The following is an 18,321-nucleotide window of genomic DNA, read 5'->3' on the forward strand; positions in this document are numbered from 1 at the left end:
AATCACTGCAGCTAAGTTAGTCACACCTTTGTTAAGTGAATCTGGCTTCCCCATTGACTTTGGTTGTCAGAAGGTCATAAAAGCTGATCACCTGACCCCAGGACACCATCATAAATATGAACCAGTTGCCAAGAGTTTGAATTTTGATCACATAACCGTGAGGATGGTGCAATAGTCATGAGTATGAAAAATGATCATAAGTCACTTGTTTCAATGCTGCTGCATTATTATCTTAACAGCTGCAATGATTCACTTAACAATTGTGGCAAGGAAGGTTGTAAAATGGGACAAAACTCATTTAACAATTGTGGTCATATGTTGAGGTCTATTGTATTGTTTCTACGAGACAACACCAACTTGATGGAACATAACTGATCAGCAGTTTGAATCAAGCAAGTGCTGGTGATAGTCCCTCCAGGCAAATTTAATGTGAGGGTTACTCAGGCCAATTCTTCTGCATGGTTCAAATTGCTGTTAGATATCTAGTTCTGAATTGGGTAGTTTCAGTTCTAACCAAACTTCCATATCTCCATAGCAGTAATGCCCTTTCAGAATCTTCACTACCTTGGTGAATGTATACATAGAGATTTGGAAACTGAGAACTTTTTGGCATATATTGCATCCTGATTATAAATCTGTATACCAGAAAACAATAATGCAAATCTGATTAACAGTTGGAGTCTCTGCAGTTTTATAGGCTGTGTAGATTTTAATGTTGAGCCAAAAATCAGACCAAATGAGATGAATTTGGAGGAATAGGAGGAAAGGGAACTCTCCCTATACAATTTCCACATAAGCAGCGGGTCCCTATCCTAGAGAATTCACAGTTCCTGTTTATCAGCAGGTAGAGGTGTGACCAGAAATTATGATTAGTGTGCTAGTTGCAGCTCTACTTGAGGAGAGAAGCCTCATCTACAGTAATTCATGTTGTATCACCACCTATTGCAATGAACTTTACATTAAGCTGCTGTTAAAAGATATTCTTGCAATTTGCAACTGGTCCAGAATATGCAACTGGTCCACAATGCGGTGGCCTACAAGTTTATTGGTGTTCATGGCAAGCTATGCATAGGCTACCAGTTAGTTTCCAGGTAAAATTTAAGATGCTGATATTGACCTACATATTCATTTATGACTTGTATCTGGATACTTTCAGGTCCATATGCTCCAACCATCATCAGCCAAATCAATTGGAACAGCTAGAGGGAAACATCCTTGAATCTCACATTTCTAAGAGATTTATGTGACTAAGATTAGTTAGTGGTACTTTTTTACGGAAGTGATGAGCTTCAACCAGGCACCTGATGGAGATCAGGTTGGCATTCTCCTTGTCAGTTTTTCTGAAAATTTAAAAAAAAGTTATTTTTGAGGACTTACTTTGAACCTATGTGAGATTGATAGGGTTATCATCCTATTTAGTCTTTTTGTTTTGATTGGTTTTAACCCATCATGGATGTTTTTTGTTTAGATAATTTCTAAGCTGCCAAGAGTTGTTGCAGCAGGGTAGAAGTAAAATAAAATAAAAAATTAATGTATGATAACATTTTGATAATTAATTGATTATTGACTTGACACATCTTGTTCATATTTAAAAATGAAAACATATTATGCCTGTTAAGAATTGAGAAAGGATGAGAAACGTTGCCTGTACTTATTCAATGTTATATTTTTCTTTTAAAAAATAAATAATTGAAAACTTTAGATGTAATTTGGGTACATATATATATAGATGATAGGTGCAGGTGTGATTTGTGTATAGGTGCTTTCAACTGTTTATTTCAACAAAGTAATGAATAATTTCTGGTTGCAGGAAAGTAAAGTTTTTATGAACAAATTTTTGAACATTGAGATGTCCAGCATTTTTAAAAAGGACGTTTGGGTTCATAGGAAAACTTGTGGTTGTGATAAAAGTAATTTGAAACCATTGCTGGTTTCATTCACCACAGAACCATCAGATTCAAACCTTATTGGCCCTCTAAGCATTCATTAAGCAAAAGAGCTGTAGTGGTATAGTGGTTAGAATGCAATATTGCTGGCTAATTCTGCTGACTGTCAGCAATTCGATCCTGACCAGCTCAAGGTTGACTCTGCCTGCCATTCTTCTGAGGTTGGTAAAATGAGAACCCAGATTGTTGGGGGCAATAGGTTGACTCTGTAAACTGCTTAACAAACACTGAGAAGCAATATATAAGTCTAAGTACTGTTGCTATTGCTAATTGTTAAGACTGGAGAAGAAGAGATTATGCTAATATTTCTATTCCTCCTAGGATTTTGTTCAGTAAAATAGTAAAGGATGTTTTCCTGGTTTTTTTCCTGGTTTATTTTGTGTCACATAGAAATAGGGATTTTGTATTCTGGTTAAGTAATCTTACCCATGTATGAATAGTGACAAGATTCAAAGGTGCTAATATTTACTCACAGTTCAGTTTCTGTAGAAATAAATTATTTTTATATTCTATATACAGACACATATTATACACAAGCTGACTGTACAGATTCATAGTATTATTTCAGTTGATTTTGTTCCACAGTTGGAGTGTTAGTGGATCGTAGACCTACATCAAAATCAGCTTTCTGTTTTCTTTTCAGAACTAGTTCCAGGATTACCCTATTTTACTTCTGCACACACAGCTACTTATCCTGGTCCAAACGTATTAATTAGTAATGAAAAGGGGAGAGGTTTTCCACTAAAATTACTGTATTTTTGGAGTATAAGACTCACCGGAGTATAAGACGCACCAAGGTTTTGAAGAGGCAAATTAAAAAAAAAGTTTTTGCACTCTACAAACCTCCCCAAAATGGCCCGTTTTTCTAAAAAACGAAAACAAAAAACGGGCTTGTTTTATGTCAAAAAATTGGCATGGATATCATTTAGGAGGCTTATAGAGTTGTCCTGAGGGCTGGGCAGCCAAAATTGAGCAAAAAATGGCCTTTGCTCATTTCTGCCCTCCCCAGCCCCCAGGAGCTCTCTGAAAGCCTTCTACAGGCTCTGCACAGCCATTTTGGTGAAGGGGGGGGGGTTTGGGAGGCAAAAAATGCTGTATTCAGTGTATAAGACGCACCCAGATTTTCAGCCTCTTTTTTGAGGGAAAAAGGTGCTTCTTATACTCCGAAAAATATGGTATATATATATATATATTTATAGTTCTGGCAATGGTTGTTAAGGGATCATATTTTTTTCCATTCCAATCCCAAATATATGACAATTTATTTGGACAGTAGATGTCATAGTTCTACCTCTTAAATCTACTTTACATCCATTTTGTGAAACTTGTTGCTGGCTGCCAGGACACAACAAAACTGTCCTGCTACCCAAGAACACCTTTCTATGATACCAAAGGGAAAGCCATAAAACTTAAGCTAAGTACTTAAATGATCTTCCTTTTGCTCAAATTTAAGATGTGTGATAGTTACAGATAAATTTTTGATTAAAATAAATTGAAATAAGAATTCTGTTTCCATTTGTTTTAAACCATGTGTTACAAATTGTAAAAGTTCTCTTTAAACTATTATTTTAGAACCGATGTACTTGTGTAATATGTAATACATCTGTTATGTAATTTATTGTCATAAGAATAATTAATATTTACATGAAGCAGATGGTATTGTGGATAACAGACAATTGTGTCCCACTGGTAAAGTTTAAAAATGGATATGTTCCAAGATGTAGTTTAAAAGTGTGAAATACTGGTTTCTATTTTGTAGTTTACAAGATTAATATTTCAAGACAAGTAATTTTTGCAAGGTCAAAAGTATATTTTCTTTTCTACTTGTCTGAATCTTTTTGTTGATTTCAGTCCAGTAAGCCAGTAGCTGTTTAAAAGTAAACTTGTGCCAGATCGAATATCAAATGCTCACTTGTTGTTTGCAGTGTTTTCTTTTCTTTTTTACCACCACTGTTCCTGGAATCTCTTGCCTTTGTTGCCATTTAACTGCAACTCATATGAGGATATTAGGGATGCTAAGAAGTTGAATCACATCAGTCACACCAGTCAAAAATGGAGGCATGACATTGGGCTAATCTTACTTTATTTAAACAGTAGATGTTATATTTGGTGGGAAAAATATAGTTTTAAGTTCAGCTTTAAAATACTTAAAGTGAATACCAATTCATTAAGTATGTACTTTCATCATGTATTGTATTGCATTACTTTTAGATACATGCAATGTACATCATTGAGTCCCCCCCCCTTTTTTTTTCCCCAGCCGGTTCAAGGTTTTGACTACGCTAAGCAACATTTAGGCCAACAAGGGACTGAGGATGATGCTTTGCCTGTCACCCAAGAGACCGTAGTTTTGCCTGTTCCTGTGAGAGATGCCCCTGCATCCCAGGAAAGGGAAATCGTTCAGGATGGGAGCACAGCAAAAACTGCCAAGTCCAATGACACAAGAAAGAGGTGAGCAATATCAGCAGAAAGACTAGGGATTAGACGGTTGACAGATTTTTGTAATGGTTTCTGTGCTTACAATTTCAGTCTTTTCAAACACACAAAAATCTGCTCAAACCTCTGTGGCACAGATATAATTTTAAACACTTAGATTTTTAAACAAGATATCAAGAAAAATAATGCATTGTTGCAATATCTGCATGTGTGAAACCTAATCAACCTGTTTTGAATGGAATTATAGTTGCTGCAAAGAAATTGGTTCATAGTTGAGGGATGCCCTAGACACCCAATTGGAGAAAATCCTTTTCTCATTTCACATTGGTGCACGAGATCCAAAGCCATCTGAACAAAGACAAGTCAACAGTTGCTACTCAATTTCTGTTATTTCCAGAAATTGCTACCGTAATGTATTATTCATAAAACTTCAATTAGTTCACGTTATAACCGCTAAATTGCTCTTTGGAATGGAGTATATAATTCCATGGTTAATATCCTGGCACAGTTTTATATATGAACTTGGTTTGTTTTTAAACAGGGCCTTTAAGAATCCTGACCTCCCCTGCCCGGTGTCTCTCAGTATGTCAGGGATAGGGAACTTGTAGATCTCAGAGATTGCTGAAGTACATCTCCCAGCATGATTGATGTTGTAGCATGAAAAGCCAGACCTCAAAATGTTAACACGCATATCATGGCCTTGTTGTGCAGTTGTTCTGAAATTAAAATCTAGAATCTGATAGTATTATGTATTGTTATAATAATGTAATTGTGTCTTGGAGATGAACAATTAGAATTCAAACAATTTCAAAATCAGCATGCTCCGTTTTGCATCCAAACAGTTGCTTCTAATTCAGAAATGGGTGTTTTAACAATTTTCGAAGTATTTTTGAGCTTAAAACAATCTGTATAACATGTATAAGAACATAAGAATAGTCTATTTGGAAGAACCAGTCCAATGCATATATATCATTTATACAAGCATCAAATTAAAATTCCTGACTTAACTGGTTTACTTTGAATGAATGAAGTATATTCCTCACAGAACTTATTTGCACATTCTTTGTCCAAATTATTTATAGATCACGCTGTATAGTTTACCATAGAGTCTGAACCTAAAGGTTATTAATAACACAACAAAATCCAGGTATTTAAACCATGAATGTTTGGAAGCAGGAAACTAGAAAAAATACCTTTAAGACTGGAAAATTGTTCTGTCTGTCTTACTGTTTACGTTCAGACACAGTTTACAAAGGACTACTCTCATATATGTACACAGATACAACACAGTATACCTTGGAATACATGAGGAACAGGATTATATATATAGTTATGAGAGAGCTTAGCTTCCTTAGTTGTTCTTCACTGGGAAAATCAGAGCATAGAGTACATCAAACAAAATGTATTCTCTCTTTTCCGCAGTTACAACCTCATCAGAACAAGGGCAGAGAATAGTCAGAGTAATACCTCATGAAACTTAAATAAATGGTTGTGAGTAGTCACTTGATATTTCTTTGAAGCATCTCAGCTTCAGAGATAAATATATACCATTCTATGCTTGCCTTAGATTTGTTCACCTGTCTTGTGCACAGTGACATAGAAGAGATTACAAATTTTGACTTCATCTCCAGCCAACTATTTTGCTGTTACACTTACACCTATTCATTCTTTGCTGATATACTTAGATCTAGACATTAGATGAACTGTTCCAATCCAAGTAAGGATGAGTGAAATAAATTATATTCAAAATAGAGTTCATAATCATGGCTTAATAAGGCATAGGGAGTGTGATGGCTGGTTTATGGCTATTTTTAAAATGTAAGCAGATTGTTCCTGTTTTCTTGCAGATTTGACTATTAAACCAGCTGTGCTCTGCTGTTTGCTTTACTGTTTTAAAATGTGTGCATAATATTTACGCAGGCTGTGAACAGGAATATGAATCCACATCTGAATATCTTTATTATACATTCACAAAAGGAAATCTTGCAGTGGTTAAAAAAAAGCTTTCCCCCTCTTTCCAAAGACTATTAAACATTTTAGATTATTATAGTGCCCTTTAGCCTAGTCCTATTTTTGAAATATGACTAAAGATGAATTCCCTCCCGGAAAATATTCTTTATTTCTCTTCCAATTGCATAAAAAGCCATGGAATGAGTCTGTAGCAATATGCTAAACCAATATTAGAATAAAGATGCATGTATTGAGAATTATTTATTTAATGGCCTCTATGTGAGGAGGAAAAAAACCTTTATCTTTTTTTGCTGCAAGATTTTCCCTTTATTATTGTGAGCTTATAAAGAAAACAATAGCCACGCTTAGAGATTGTTCTGACTTCTGGTTGTTATAACAACCCCCTCCCCTGGAAATACTATGGATGCCTTCCTGCTGTTTTTATGTTTCTTCATTACAACGTACTATAAATATTTATTTGTCTATAAAAATCAGGCTTGGAATAGGCGGTGATACAGGCCAAGCAAATGCAATAACCTTGAAATGACAAATATGCAGAAAAAACTTAGCCTTCTTCCTTGTTGCTATGGTTACTTGCAGCCGGTCGCTGAGTGAAAATGGTTCTGTCATCAGCAACGAATCAGGAAAGCCCAATTCAGGCCGAGGCTCTCCACAGAAAGTTGCAGCACAGCAGAAAGTGACAAAAGAGGAAGGAAGAAACAGAAATGGTGAGAATGCCCTGGTGAATGATCTACTAAATTACCTTCCATTTCTCCCATGGAGATTGATTACCCTAGAAAATATAATACTGAATATAATATTGCAGTTAATTAGAATTAAAGCCATATACCTATATGTCTACAATGCACTTCTCTCTTTTTTTCGTTTTTCTTTTTGTTTATTTATAACCCTTATTTGAGTTCTGTAGACCACCTTTTTAGTATGACTTCGGTGTTTAGTCACTGCTACATTTCCTGGTGTATTAGGGAAAAAAAGGGCAGTATGGCCTGAATCTAAATTTGATTTATAACACATGCTTTTCCATTTCTATTTTGATGTTGCTTTAATTGGGCCAAATTTGTTAACATCCCTTATTTTTTGTTGATTAAGTATAAAAATTGTGGTACCAAGTTGTAGCATGCTGTTGTCTTTCTGCGTGGTCCTAAGAAGAGAAGTAGGCTTTTGATTTAAGTTGCCAGCTATGTTTAATGACAACTGGATATTAATTTTCAGTATGCTTTGTGATGTTGTTTATGTTGTGTAAAGTGTTACTTCTTTTGTCTTAAACACTAGAAATAAATTGTAATAAACAATGCCTTTTGCTGATGAAAATGATATAATCTGAAATTTTTCAACTTCTCTTAAAATGGGCAGAAAGAACTGCATTAAATGTATATGTGAGAAGCAGTACACAGTTGAATTAATATATTCTTAAAATCTTAGGATCATCCTCAAACTGCTTGATATTGAAAACTTACATGATATTATAGAATATTTTTCTCAATATATTGGTCGAAAGTGATGCTATTAAATGTGAACAAGCTAGTAGTATTGTGCATAAACATTTATATCTATGTATTTGATAAATTTATACATTTATAATTTCCAGAAAAGTGTCCACAAATTTTAGTATTACCAGATATGTATACTAACTATTCACAGCAAGTGATCTCTAGTATTAATTGTCATAAAGTTTAAGTTTTTAAATATTTTCTGAAAAAAATCCACTGCATGTTACTTTACATTCATAATATTTTAATGTGCTAAAGGACTGTTTTAAAAATCCTTTCTTGAATCATTCCGGATTGCCATCTTATTTTTTATTATATGATCAGGATATGTTGTTTTCTGTGTGTTTTTATTTAGTTTTTGTTTTTATGCCTCAAAAATAGCATTTTAAATAAAGCTGTATTAATGTTTCATTTGAACAAGCTCACCATAATTCTGATCATCTCAATGTAGATAATTGTTATTGAAATTCATTCACAAGGAGATTCTTAGTTAAACAAGAAAATCTTTGTATTAAGTTGCATCCACTTGTAAACTTACTTAAAGCAAAGCTATTGAAATCATGAGAGTAAGATATTTATAGCTAATATATAAGAAGAGCTCTGCAGGGGAAGAGCATCCAACGGCATTTTAGCCTGAATGGGAGGATGATAGTTCCTTCAATTGTTATTTCCTGGTAACCAGTATTTTAGCCATACTGTCTGTGTTTTAGGAGTAGCAAATAGTCATTACTATTTACTAAATAGGCATCACTGGGAACACATCCACTCCTCATTTAATATCATCCAAATTGGTTTCCATTACCACAACTGCTGATAGCAAATGTCAGTTTATGTGGTATATATTATCCTGAATCGTTCTATCCACATTACCTAGGACAGTGATGGCGAACCTTTTTTGGCTCGCGTGCCACAAGTGGGGGGAGCGCAGGGGGGTTGAGTGCGGGCGTGCCACACCCATAATGCAACGCGTGAACCCCCAGTGCGCATGCGCGCACAATGTGCGAACCCCCCATTTTTACATGCTTTTTTCGCCCTCCCCAGGCTCCAGGGACTTTATAGGAGCCTGGGGAGGGCGAAAAGAGCCTCCCCCGACCCCCCGGAGGCTTCAGGGACCGTCCCTGAAGCCTTCGGAGCGCTTAAAACGACCCTCCGAGCAACCCGGAAATCACTTTGTTTACTCGGAGGGTGGTTTTAAGCGCTCCGAAGGCGTCAGGGACGGTCCCTGAAGCCTCCGGGGGAGGGGGCGGGGAGGCTCTTTTCGCCCTCCCCAGGCGCCCAGGCTCTGGAGCCTGGGGAAAGCGAAAAATAGCTTTTAAAAAGGTGAACTCAGCTGGCCAGCGCGCACATGCGCGCTGGCCAGCTGACAGGGCAGCGCCTCGCGTGCCCTGACAAATGGCTCCGCGTGCCACTTGTGGCACGCGTGCCATAGGTTCGCCATCACTGACCTAGGAGATGCATAATTTTATAAACTATCAAAATTCCCATTACCCTCCTTCTTATGTTAAAGAGCTTAAATAGCTGTACTCTTTCCTTTTAAGGCAGAGATCCCCCAAACCCCCAGGCTGAAGCCCAGTGCCAGGCCGCAGCCCATTCAGAACTGGGCTGTGGAAGTGGTGTGCGTGAGTGCACACATGAAGCTGCACTTGTGAAAGTGGTGCATGCATGTGCGCGAAAACATCCCCTCTCCCCACCCCATCCAACTGCCTCTGCCGGGCCAGAACAATTGGGGACCACTGTTTTAGGGGAACTGCCCTGACCAATAAACATTTTGGTTGGTTTTGGGGGGTATGTTTTCTCCCTTATAATTTTTTAAGGTGCATTGACTAGACATGTACACAGTGTTTCAAGTACTGTATTTTTTGGACTATAAGATGCACCCCCCCCAAAAGAGGGTGAAAATTTGGGTGAGTCTTATACACTGATTGTATTCCCGCCCACTCGCCGGCCCCCACCCTTTGGCCTCTGCCTTCCAGCAATTTACCTCCTTGTAGCAAACAGAAAACAGCATGTTTCAGTTTCAGTTTAGCCTGATTAGCACAAGAAAAAAATATCTGCCTCTGCCTCCCAGCAATTTGCCTCCTTGCAGCAAACAGTGTGTTTCAATGTCAATTTCAGCACAGTCTGATTAGCACAAGCAGCTGATTGTTGGTTGGATTGGCCTCCCAACCATCAGCTGTTTCAGGCTGCAGGGATTGCCATAGCCTATTGCCACCTCCATGAGCCTGGTTTTCATCCTCCGCACGTCCCATTTTGGCCTCTGTGCGTCCCATTTTCCACCAGTTTCAGGCAATGGGGATCAGAATGGGCGGCAAATGGGGCGCACGGAGGCTGAAAACGGGGCACGCGGAGGCAGCAATGGGTAATGACAATCTCTGCAGCCTGAAACAGCTGATAGTCGAGAGGCCGATCCAACCGGCAATCAGCTGCTTGTGCTAATCAAGCTGTACTGAAGCTGAAACTGAAACAGGCTGTTTGCTGTTTGAACTCTCTGAAAGTTCACCATTTCAATTTTATTACTATGAATAGTTTATCATTAAGTAACATGGCCACTTCATTGCTTAACCCCAACTCAAGATATTTATATACAAGTTAAAAAGCATACCAGTCCCTATGGAAATCTTTATGGGTCTTCTTTGCACATCTTGCCAATATTAAAATTGGCTTTTCCCCTATTCTCTGTTTTGTTTGTTACAAGTTGCCAATCTATAAGAACACTTGTTGATATACCCAATGGCAGCTGGATTTGTTCAGTATTTTTTCAAGAAGAACTTTGTCAAAGGCTTTTGAAAAACCAAGTGTGCAGTGCATTTTCATTTGCCTTATAGGCATACTTTCAAAGAGATGCCCACTTCTGTCTGGCTCAACTCAGCCCTATTACAAAAATAAACATTTTGCTAAACAATACAGTGCAATTGCAAATATAGCATACAATATTTGTTCAGTCTTTCCAGGCTTCATGATTGTTGATAAAATACAAAAAAGATTAAAACAGTGAAAAAAACTCAATATAAATCTGCTGTGAGAATGCTAAGCCTGAATTTAATCCAGTGACTATAAACATTTTATTAAGAAGTTATCAATCATCTTGCTCCAAGGGTGTTGCAATTAATAATCCTCAACAAATAGAAGGAAAGGGCAAGTGTTTACTTGCAGCAATTTCCCCTTTCCCCTTTAAGTTCTGTCTTTCCCAGCTGCTACCAAGTTTCCTTCATGGTGGCTGCTTTCATTCCTATTTCACTGATGGAATTGATTTATTCGCACATTCATTAAGTGATGTGAATTAACTTAGATACCCAGTGAGGATAAATAATGAAGGTTAGAAATCAATCCTCTTTTTAGAGAAAAGGCCTTACAACAACCCACAGAAAAGTTAAAAATGTTAACTAAACTATATGGATGAATTTTTGTTTTTGCTTGTCCCAAGTTTTCTTGCAGTTTGGGGCAAGAAAGAAAGAGAGGAATGATGGTGGCTTTAGATATTTGATTATAGACAGTATTTTGACTCTCTCCCAAGTTCTTTATTAACTTTATTATTAGTCAACTAGATAAAAATGCTCCTTTCTCCTTGATAAGTCTAAAGGATAATTTGAGAGACCTAATATAACCTCAGTAAATTAAGCAAGTATAGAAGTAAAATACTTCTGCCTATTGCAGAATAACTGAATTGAAATATAGTTTCAGTTCTGAATTACAGTCAGATAGAACCAAATACTGAGAAAAGGAAACAGAGCTGAAAGAATACATCAATTCAGGAAGATCTTATTCAAGTCAAACTCACCTCTAGTTAAACCAGATGAATTCATTTTTTATAGGTACAGTTAATAGCTCATTCAGTTGTGTTTTCAGTCTAAACCAGTAGCTTCTGTCAGTAGCTTGTGCTCAGTTTAGGAGTGTCATGCCATATTCCATCTGTACATATTCAGTGTGCCAAGTATATGATACTCCCTGCCTTTGAAGCGAGTGTCCCCCCCCCCCCCAATATACATGGGAAAAAAAGTTCATATTAGAACAGTAAATGATAACAACAAGCAATTGGAACAATCCAAACAGCTAGTTGATACAGTGTTTTAGTTCCAGAAGTGATTTTATAAATCCAACTAATAAGTGTGAATTTATGAATATTTTGATAAATTAGCTGAGCAACCTTTTAAGGCAAGAATTAAACATATATTATCTCTTAAGAAAAGAAACAGACTTCGAAAATGAGGAAAACTGTCTTTTCCATTCACATTGGCTTATTTAGGAAATCAAATATAAGACTGGTTCATTGGTTGTCATAGTAGCAAACCAATTTTAAATCCTGTTTCTCTGATTAAGAGGAAAGTGTCATCTCATGGTTACTATTAAGGATAGGCTTTAATCTTCTTAAAACTTTTCTAATTTAGACATATAACATCTTACCAAGACGTGTGAATGAAGGAATACACATTTGAAGAACTAGTAGAGGCAGAAAGGTCGAGCTGTAGAACGTGTTATTAGGATTGGGAATTTGATTAATAATGGGAAACTAATTTAAACCCTGTCCTTTTCAGTTTAATTATGAAAAACATTTTTCAAGGGTCATTGGGTAATCATTTCCCACCAAAGTATTTTTTAATGCTGTTCCATTTTCATGTGATATCTATAATACTCATTTCCCAAATTTAATTAAGGCAGTCTTCAAAGCTTCTAAGACTTGTCAAATTCATGTAATAAACAGATGAGCTAATGTATGAGCAGGACTCTTCATTTGATGTCTTATATTCAGACCTCATTGCGTGCCATTTTAATCTTATTTTAAAACAGATGAGCAACAGGTTCCTGCATTGTTACACTGAAAATAATTTAGTGGCACTTGTAAATAACTTGTAAATTCTTTGAAACCTTTAAACATTTCTCTCCCCCCTTCCTTTTTCTCTTTAACTCATTTGGCTTTTTTAAATTGCCATTTTAATGCATATTCTATATATTTCATGGATGTATTGGTCAAAGACATCAATGACTCATGAGTGCAGGGAGACCAGGGGAACCAGGTCAGAGGTTAGCAAACATGCAAGGAGGCTGGGGAAGGAACATTTTATGAAGCAATATGTGAGCTTCTCTGCTGATTTTCTCTTAGATGTTGCTTGTAGGGAAGGTAACAAACAGTGATAATGTGACCATGGGACACTGCAACTGTCATAAGTGTGAGCTGGTTGCTTAGCACACAAATCGCAACTATGTGACTGCGGGGATGGTACAACAGCTGGAACTTTGAGAAATGAGTAGTCAGTACTTCAAGGACTACAGATTAGGGCAGAGACAGCTTTCCTGGAGTTACTGATTTGTGTTCATAACTTGCAATTTCAAAGCCTAACCTGAAAGAAGGAAAAAATTACACAACAGTTTTCTTGGCTTTCCAACTTAGCATCCTTTATCTTCCAATAAGCACGTGTAAATTTGGACTCAAAATGTTTGTTCTGTAAGTTGGAGATGGATGAGGTGGTCTGCATGCAATTTTGTGCAGTTCCACATTATATTCCTTTCCTATAAACATCATTGATCTTGGCAGCATAAGAGTGTCGGTACAAATATGCAGAATCTTTTTTTAAAAAATGAACCGCAGTTTCTATAGTAACTATTCTATTTTCTAGTAAATGCTTACCTGAGCTTTGGAAAGAGAAGTTGGATGTAATGAATATAAAGGATGCTGTAGAGGTGACTACAAGCAAAGGGTAAAACAGGAGCTTTAGATAAAGACTATGCTAAGCTTCCTCCAGCTTTATGTTATTTATCACAATGCACAGATAGGTTGAACAGCTGTTGTTTTAAATGGGAAGGAAAATTTGCCATAATCCTTTACAAGTGAATTTCAAAATGTAACATATCACATTTTTGGGGGTTATGAATGATTTCTTCTCAAAACCAATTATAAATATAATTTAAATTACTAATGAATGATGAGATGTCCCATCTCAGTGGAGCATGAATTATCACATCAAGTCATATACATGATGGGGAAACTGAAGATGTCATTGTGATGGACTCAAACCTATGTCTTTCCCAGTAAATTCACAAAAACTGCACCAAAGATTCTGATTATGCTCATCTCCTCAAGAACCTACAGTACTAATAAAATAAAATAAAAAAGAGAAATAATTCATTTGCTATGATCAACCCATCTTGATTTCTGCATATAGCATTCTGATATTTATAATGCTCTTATTTTGCCTACATGGTTTTAAGGTAGAAAATTAGTTTTTGACATTTTATTAACACATTGTATTAATATTTACATTTACCCTATCCAAAGGATGATCTTACTTTCAGGAAGCTTTCTTGTTATCAGCAAATTATAACAGTGGCACATTTATAAGAAAAATGCTGCTGCTGCTACTGTAGCTGTTCTGATTATAAAGCTATTTATTAGATGCCGCACATTTTGGCTTCAGGTAGCTTTTTAACAGAATGAAAGGAAAATGAATGAATGTTGCCTTATGGCACGGAAGCTGTGAATCCTTGTTTGAGCACTAAGCATAAAATAATGAACTGATTTAGCTTCTTTACTTGCATTCACTTTGGAGAAATATATACCTTAGCTCATCTGAGGCAGAAGGAAAATTGCAGAAGACAGAGGAGAATATTCCTCCTCTGGGAATTTTATTACATACAAGCTTAAAATGAACCAGAAGAGTCACAAATGTTGAGAAGGTATTTGAGAATTTGCAACTATAAAATCTATATATTTAGATTTCAACGTGTGTGTGTGTGTCTGTGTATATGAACTGGTTATTTTATTCGTAAAAATACACCAGGAAATTTCAGAGTAAGAAATTAGAAAAACATCCTCTAAAAAGACAGTGGCAAACCACTTCCATGTTGTTGCCAAGAAATCTTCATAGCCATTACTTGTAGTTACCAGGAATTAAACTCGATGGTATAAAACCTTTACCTTTAATTTATGTGTTTTCATCCCCTTGGTCTGATTATTTTAAATGTTCTCCTTAGTGGGATGAAGAGTTGTATTTAGGAGGATTTTATAAACATTCCTATCTTTAATGGGATTCATTGTGGTCTAGAGTTTCTGATTTTGTGCCATGCAGAAGTAGTTTAGATAGGACAAAACTAGGAAAGAACATGCAGGAAAGAAATGAAAGCAGAGCAGCTATTCTCCAATTGAATATGTGGAGGGAAAGGGAACAGGGTTTTTCTTGGATTGGAGCAATCTCTGAAAGATTGAATAGTCCATTCATGAGATAACTAGGGCCTGATGACTGAGTGCAGGGAGTCCTGATCCAGGAAAGGATACAACTGGCGCACAACATGAAGTTGTGCAAAGGTTCTCCTTGTTGCAACTGCCACCTATTCTTCAAGTCAGAGTTGGAATCCAGGATAACCCTCAAGTTGTGGTCCAGATCTGTCTGGGGGCGTTCCATCTCATCCAGAGTCAAAGATGGCAACATCTCAGATCCCAGAACCCTGTGTAACCAAACCCATTTGGTCTTCCCAGGGTTCAGTTGAAGCCCTTTGTCACCCACGCAGGCCCCAACAGGTCCAGGCACCGCAAGTGGGTAGCCATAGCATTGCTTGGCTCACCAAGAGTGAAATATAGAGTTGAGTATCATCAGCATATTGTATATCCCTCAACTGGTGATAGAGTGGCAGATTTTTTCTCTATCAGGGCACAAAGAAAAAATATCTGTTGTGAATTCCACATAGGCATTAAGGAATTATAGGATCATAAAAAGGTATAAAGTTAACATTAAAGGAAAAATAAATATAGTTTCATTTCTGTGATGATTCTAGGTATAAGAACTAGCTTTCCAGTTTACTGTATCTAGCATAGTTCATTTTTACTTTCTCCCACAGTGGCCCACATGTAAAATGTCAAAATAATATACTGACTAACTTTTAACTTATTTTAGTGCCTTTAAGTGATGAAGAGGATGGAAGCATGCTGTTTGACAATGTGACTAAATCTGCCACTGATCCCTTTGACACATCTTCTGGATCTGTACAGTTGATTGCAATAAAGCCTGTAACTTTGCCTCCTGCACATCCAGGAACAGAGAGGACCCAAGATACAGCTATTCTTAATGGGGAGGTAAGACTATATCTCATAATTGGTTTTCTGTTATATGTTGAGGTATATCTGTTAAAGAAGTGATATGGGGAGGGGATGCTCAATAATGTGACTACTAAGCCAATTGGTGACTTGGCAGCAAAGACAAAAAAATTGTGTGTGGAATCATCCAGTGTTTCTGGCAACAATTCTGAGAGGCAGACCAAAGACCTTTCAGCCTGTCCTTTCTTCCGAATATGTTTTCCTCTGTTACCTTGTTGAAATGATAAATATGCACCATTCTTAGAGAGGAAATTCTTTTTTTCCCTTCGCTATCTGTATTTAAAGTACAATGTTAGAAGCTTCTCAGAGCCTGGGAAAGTAGACAATGTTTTGCAGTGCACCATTAGCTCAGAACAATTGCACATTGTCTTGTTATCAGGAAAACAGTTAGGATCTCTCTTGTCCATCCAACAATTGGTAGCAAGGCGATTAAGAAGTCCCTGACTGAGCAAGTTTAAAGATAAATTGTGCATTAAAATGAAAGTATCCGGTTGTCTAAATTTTTCTGTAACCTAATCATTTTTCTCTTTCAATAAATATTTTTAAAACGTTTTCTGGGAATCTTGTTTTCTGTTACCAAGAGCATGACACATAGTATCAAATGGAAGGAAAAATATCTCATAGATTAATCTTGCATCAAATTAATTGCATCAAATGTGTGTAAATGTATACAATGAAAAAAATAATGTTAGTTCAGTTTCACCATTAAATAAGTGAAATCCAAATAGCATTATTTTTCTTTGTTTATCTTTACACATAGTAAAATACTTTGATTAACAAAGATCAGCTTTTAGAAAGAAAACAATTTTTAGATGATGAAATGGAAGGATGGCAAACATCTATAGTTTTATTCTCATGCAACTACTCTCAACAATGTAGCTTTTATGTAGAGAGCTTTTAGATAATGAATATAAAATTCTGACTCAAGATTATATTATAAAAATTTCCATAGATGTCATATTCTAAATTATGAAAGAAAGCCTGAATATCATTGCATATAATTGTGAACATATTCCCCTGTGTGGAAATTAAAAGAAAACAAGAGGATAAGAAGGATAATGAAGCTTACTGCAGGTTATGTACATACTGTATGTCAAAATGTTTTGCTTAAGGAGGACATTCCAAGGGGAGTGTTGTGTTTGTATTTATACTGCATCTATTCTTCTCCTAAACTACCATCTATAGTTTATTTTACCTTCAACTATGCCTTGATATGTGAATGTGTAATCAGATTCTTCTTTATTCTTTATTCAAAACTGTGCTGAAATTTGTTCTTTTCACCTCTGCTGTGATAAGGTGATTTGAGAATCTTTAATACACAAAACTGCCCAGTAACACATAGTTATTCAGTTCTACATTGCATGGTTTAGACTGTGGTTATATTACAGTGCATTCCATTGAGCATCCATTTTGGGACATGGCATAGATCAGTAGTGTTATTTACTGACACTGAATTTTGACATTTTTCTTCTTATGTGATATCCGTTATTGAACGTTGGCGATCATGTAGCGATCCTATTTTTAGCAACAGCGGCATGAAAAAGTGCTGCTGAGTTTTGTCCAAACCAGTCCTTAAGATTTTGAAGCCATGAGTTTTGACATAGTTGCATGTAAAAATGTTGCAATTCAAAATCATTTTTTTAAGGGGGGGAGGATTTTTTTTCTCCACTTTTTCTTGCAGAATTCTTCTAGCTCAGAAATATTCTTGGGTCTCCTGTATATTCAGATTTTTCTTCAAATTTAGATTAATATTCAAATCAGGGAATCGTGAATTCCATTCCAAACTTTTATCCTTTTTTGTAAATATTTTGTGGTTGATTTGTAGATATGCTTCAGACGTGTCTTGCTGACCTATCCAAGCTTTATTATTTCTTTTAGTTTCATTGATTATGGGACATGAGCTTCTACGGATTCAAGTGACTTATGTAAACAATCATCTGTAAATGTTCCTATTGTGTGTGAAGATAGCTGCCTCTTTTCTAATTAAGGTCATGGGAATCCTGAGAAAAAGATTCTTATCACCATCACCATATTCTATACTGAAATACATTGGTTCTACACTGAAAATAGTTAATTAGAATTTGCTGGAATTCTATCACTTTCCCTTTCCCCTTAATAAATCTTATTAAAGAGATTCCTGTAATTCTCTTTAGTAATTTGAAAAGACAACTATTAGCCAGAGTATTCTCTTCAAATGCTTCACTCAAGAAAAATATTATGTGATTGAATATGAAGGTGCAGTTTTTGTTTCCAAGTAAGCCCAAAGCACTTAAGAGCCCAAATGGGCCATCCCGAGTTGACCGGATGGACTATATACATTGAATGAATTAATAAACATAATAAAATAAACAAATGTTCCATGTTTATCAGGGTTTTCTTTTTATGTTTTGGTGAA

The 18,321-nt window shown here is 36.2% G+C and overlaps 1 protein-coding gene across 1 annotated transcript in view; it reads left to right on the forward strand.

The window, feature by feature from the left end:
* The window catches only part of KIAA1549L (KIAA1549 like), a 97,228-nt gene that overhangs the window by 37,143 nt on the left and 41,764 nt on the right, over positions 1-18,321 (forward strand). The window contains exons 11-13 of the mRNA XM_081951958.1: positions 4,207-4,397; positions 6,933-7,060; positions 15,727-15,905. Coding sequence (XP_081808084.1) covers positions 4,207-4,397; positions 6,933-7,060; positions 15,727-15,905 — 498 coding nt within the window. The remainder of the gene's footprint in view (positions 1-4,206; positions 4,398-6,932; positions 7,061-15,726; positions 15,906-18,321) is intronic.

Source organism: Natrix helvetica, assembly GCF_964273705.1.
Source record: "Natrix helvetica genome assembly, chromosome: 1".
NCBI lineage: Eukaryota > Metazoa > Chordata > Lepidosauria > Squamata > Natricidae > Natrix > Natrix helvetica.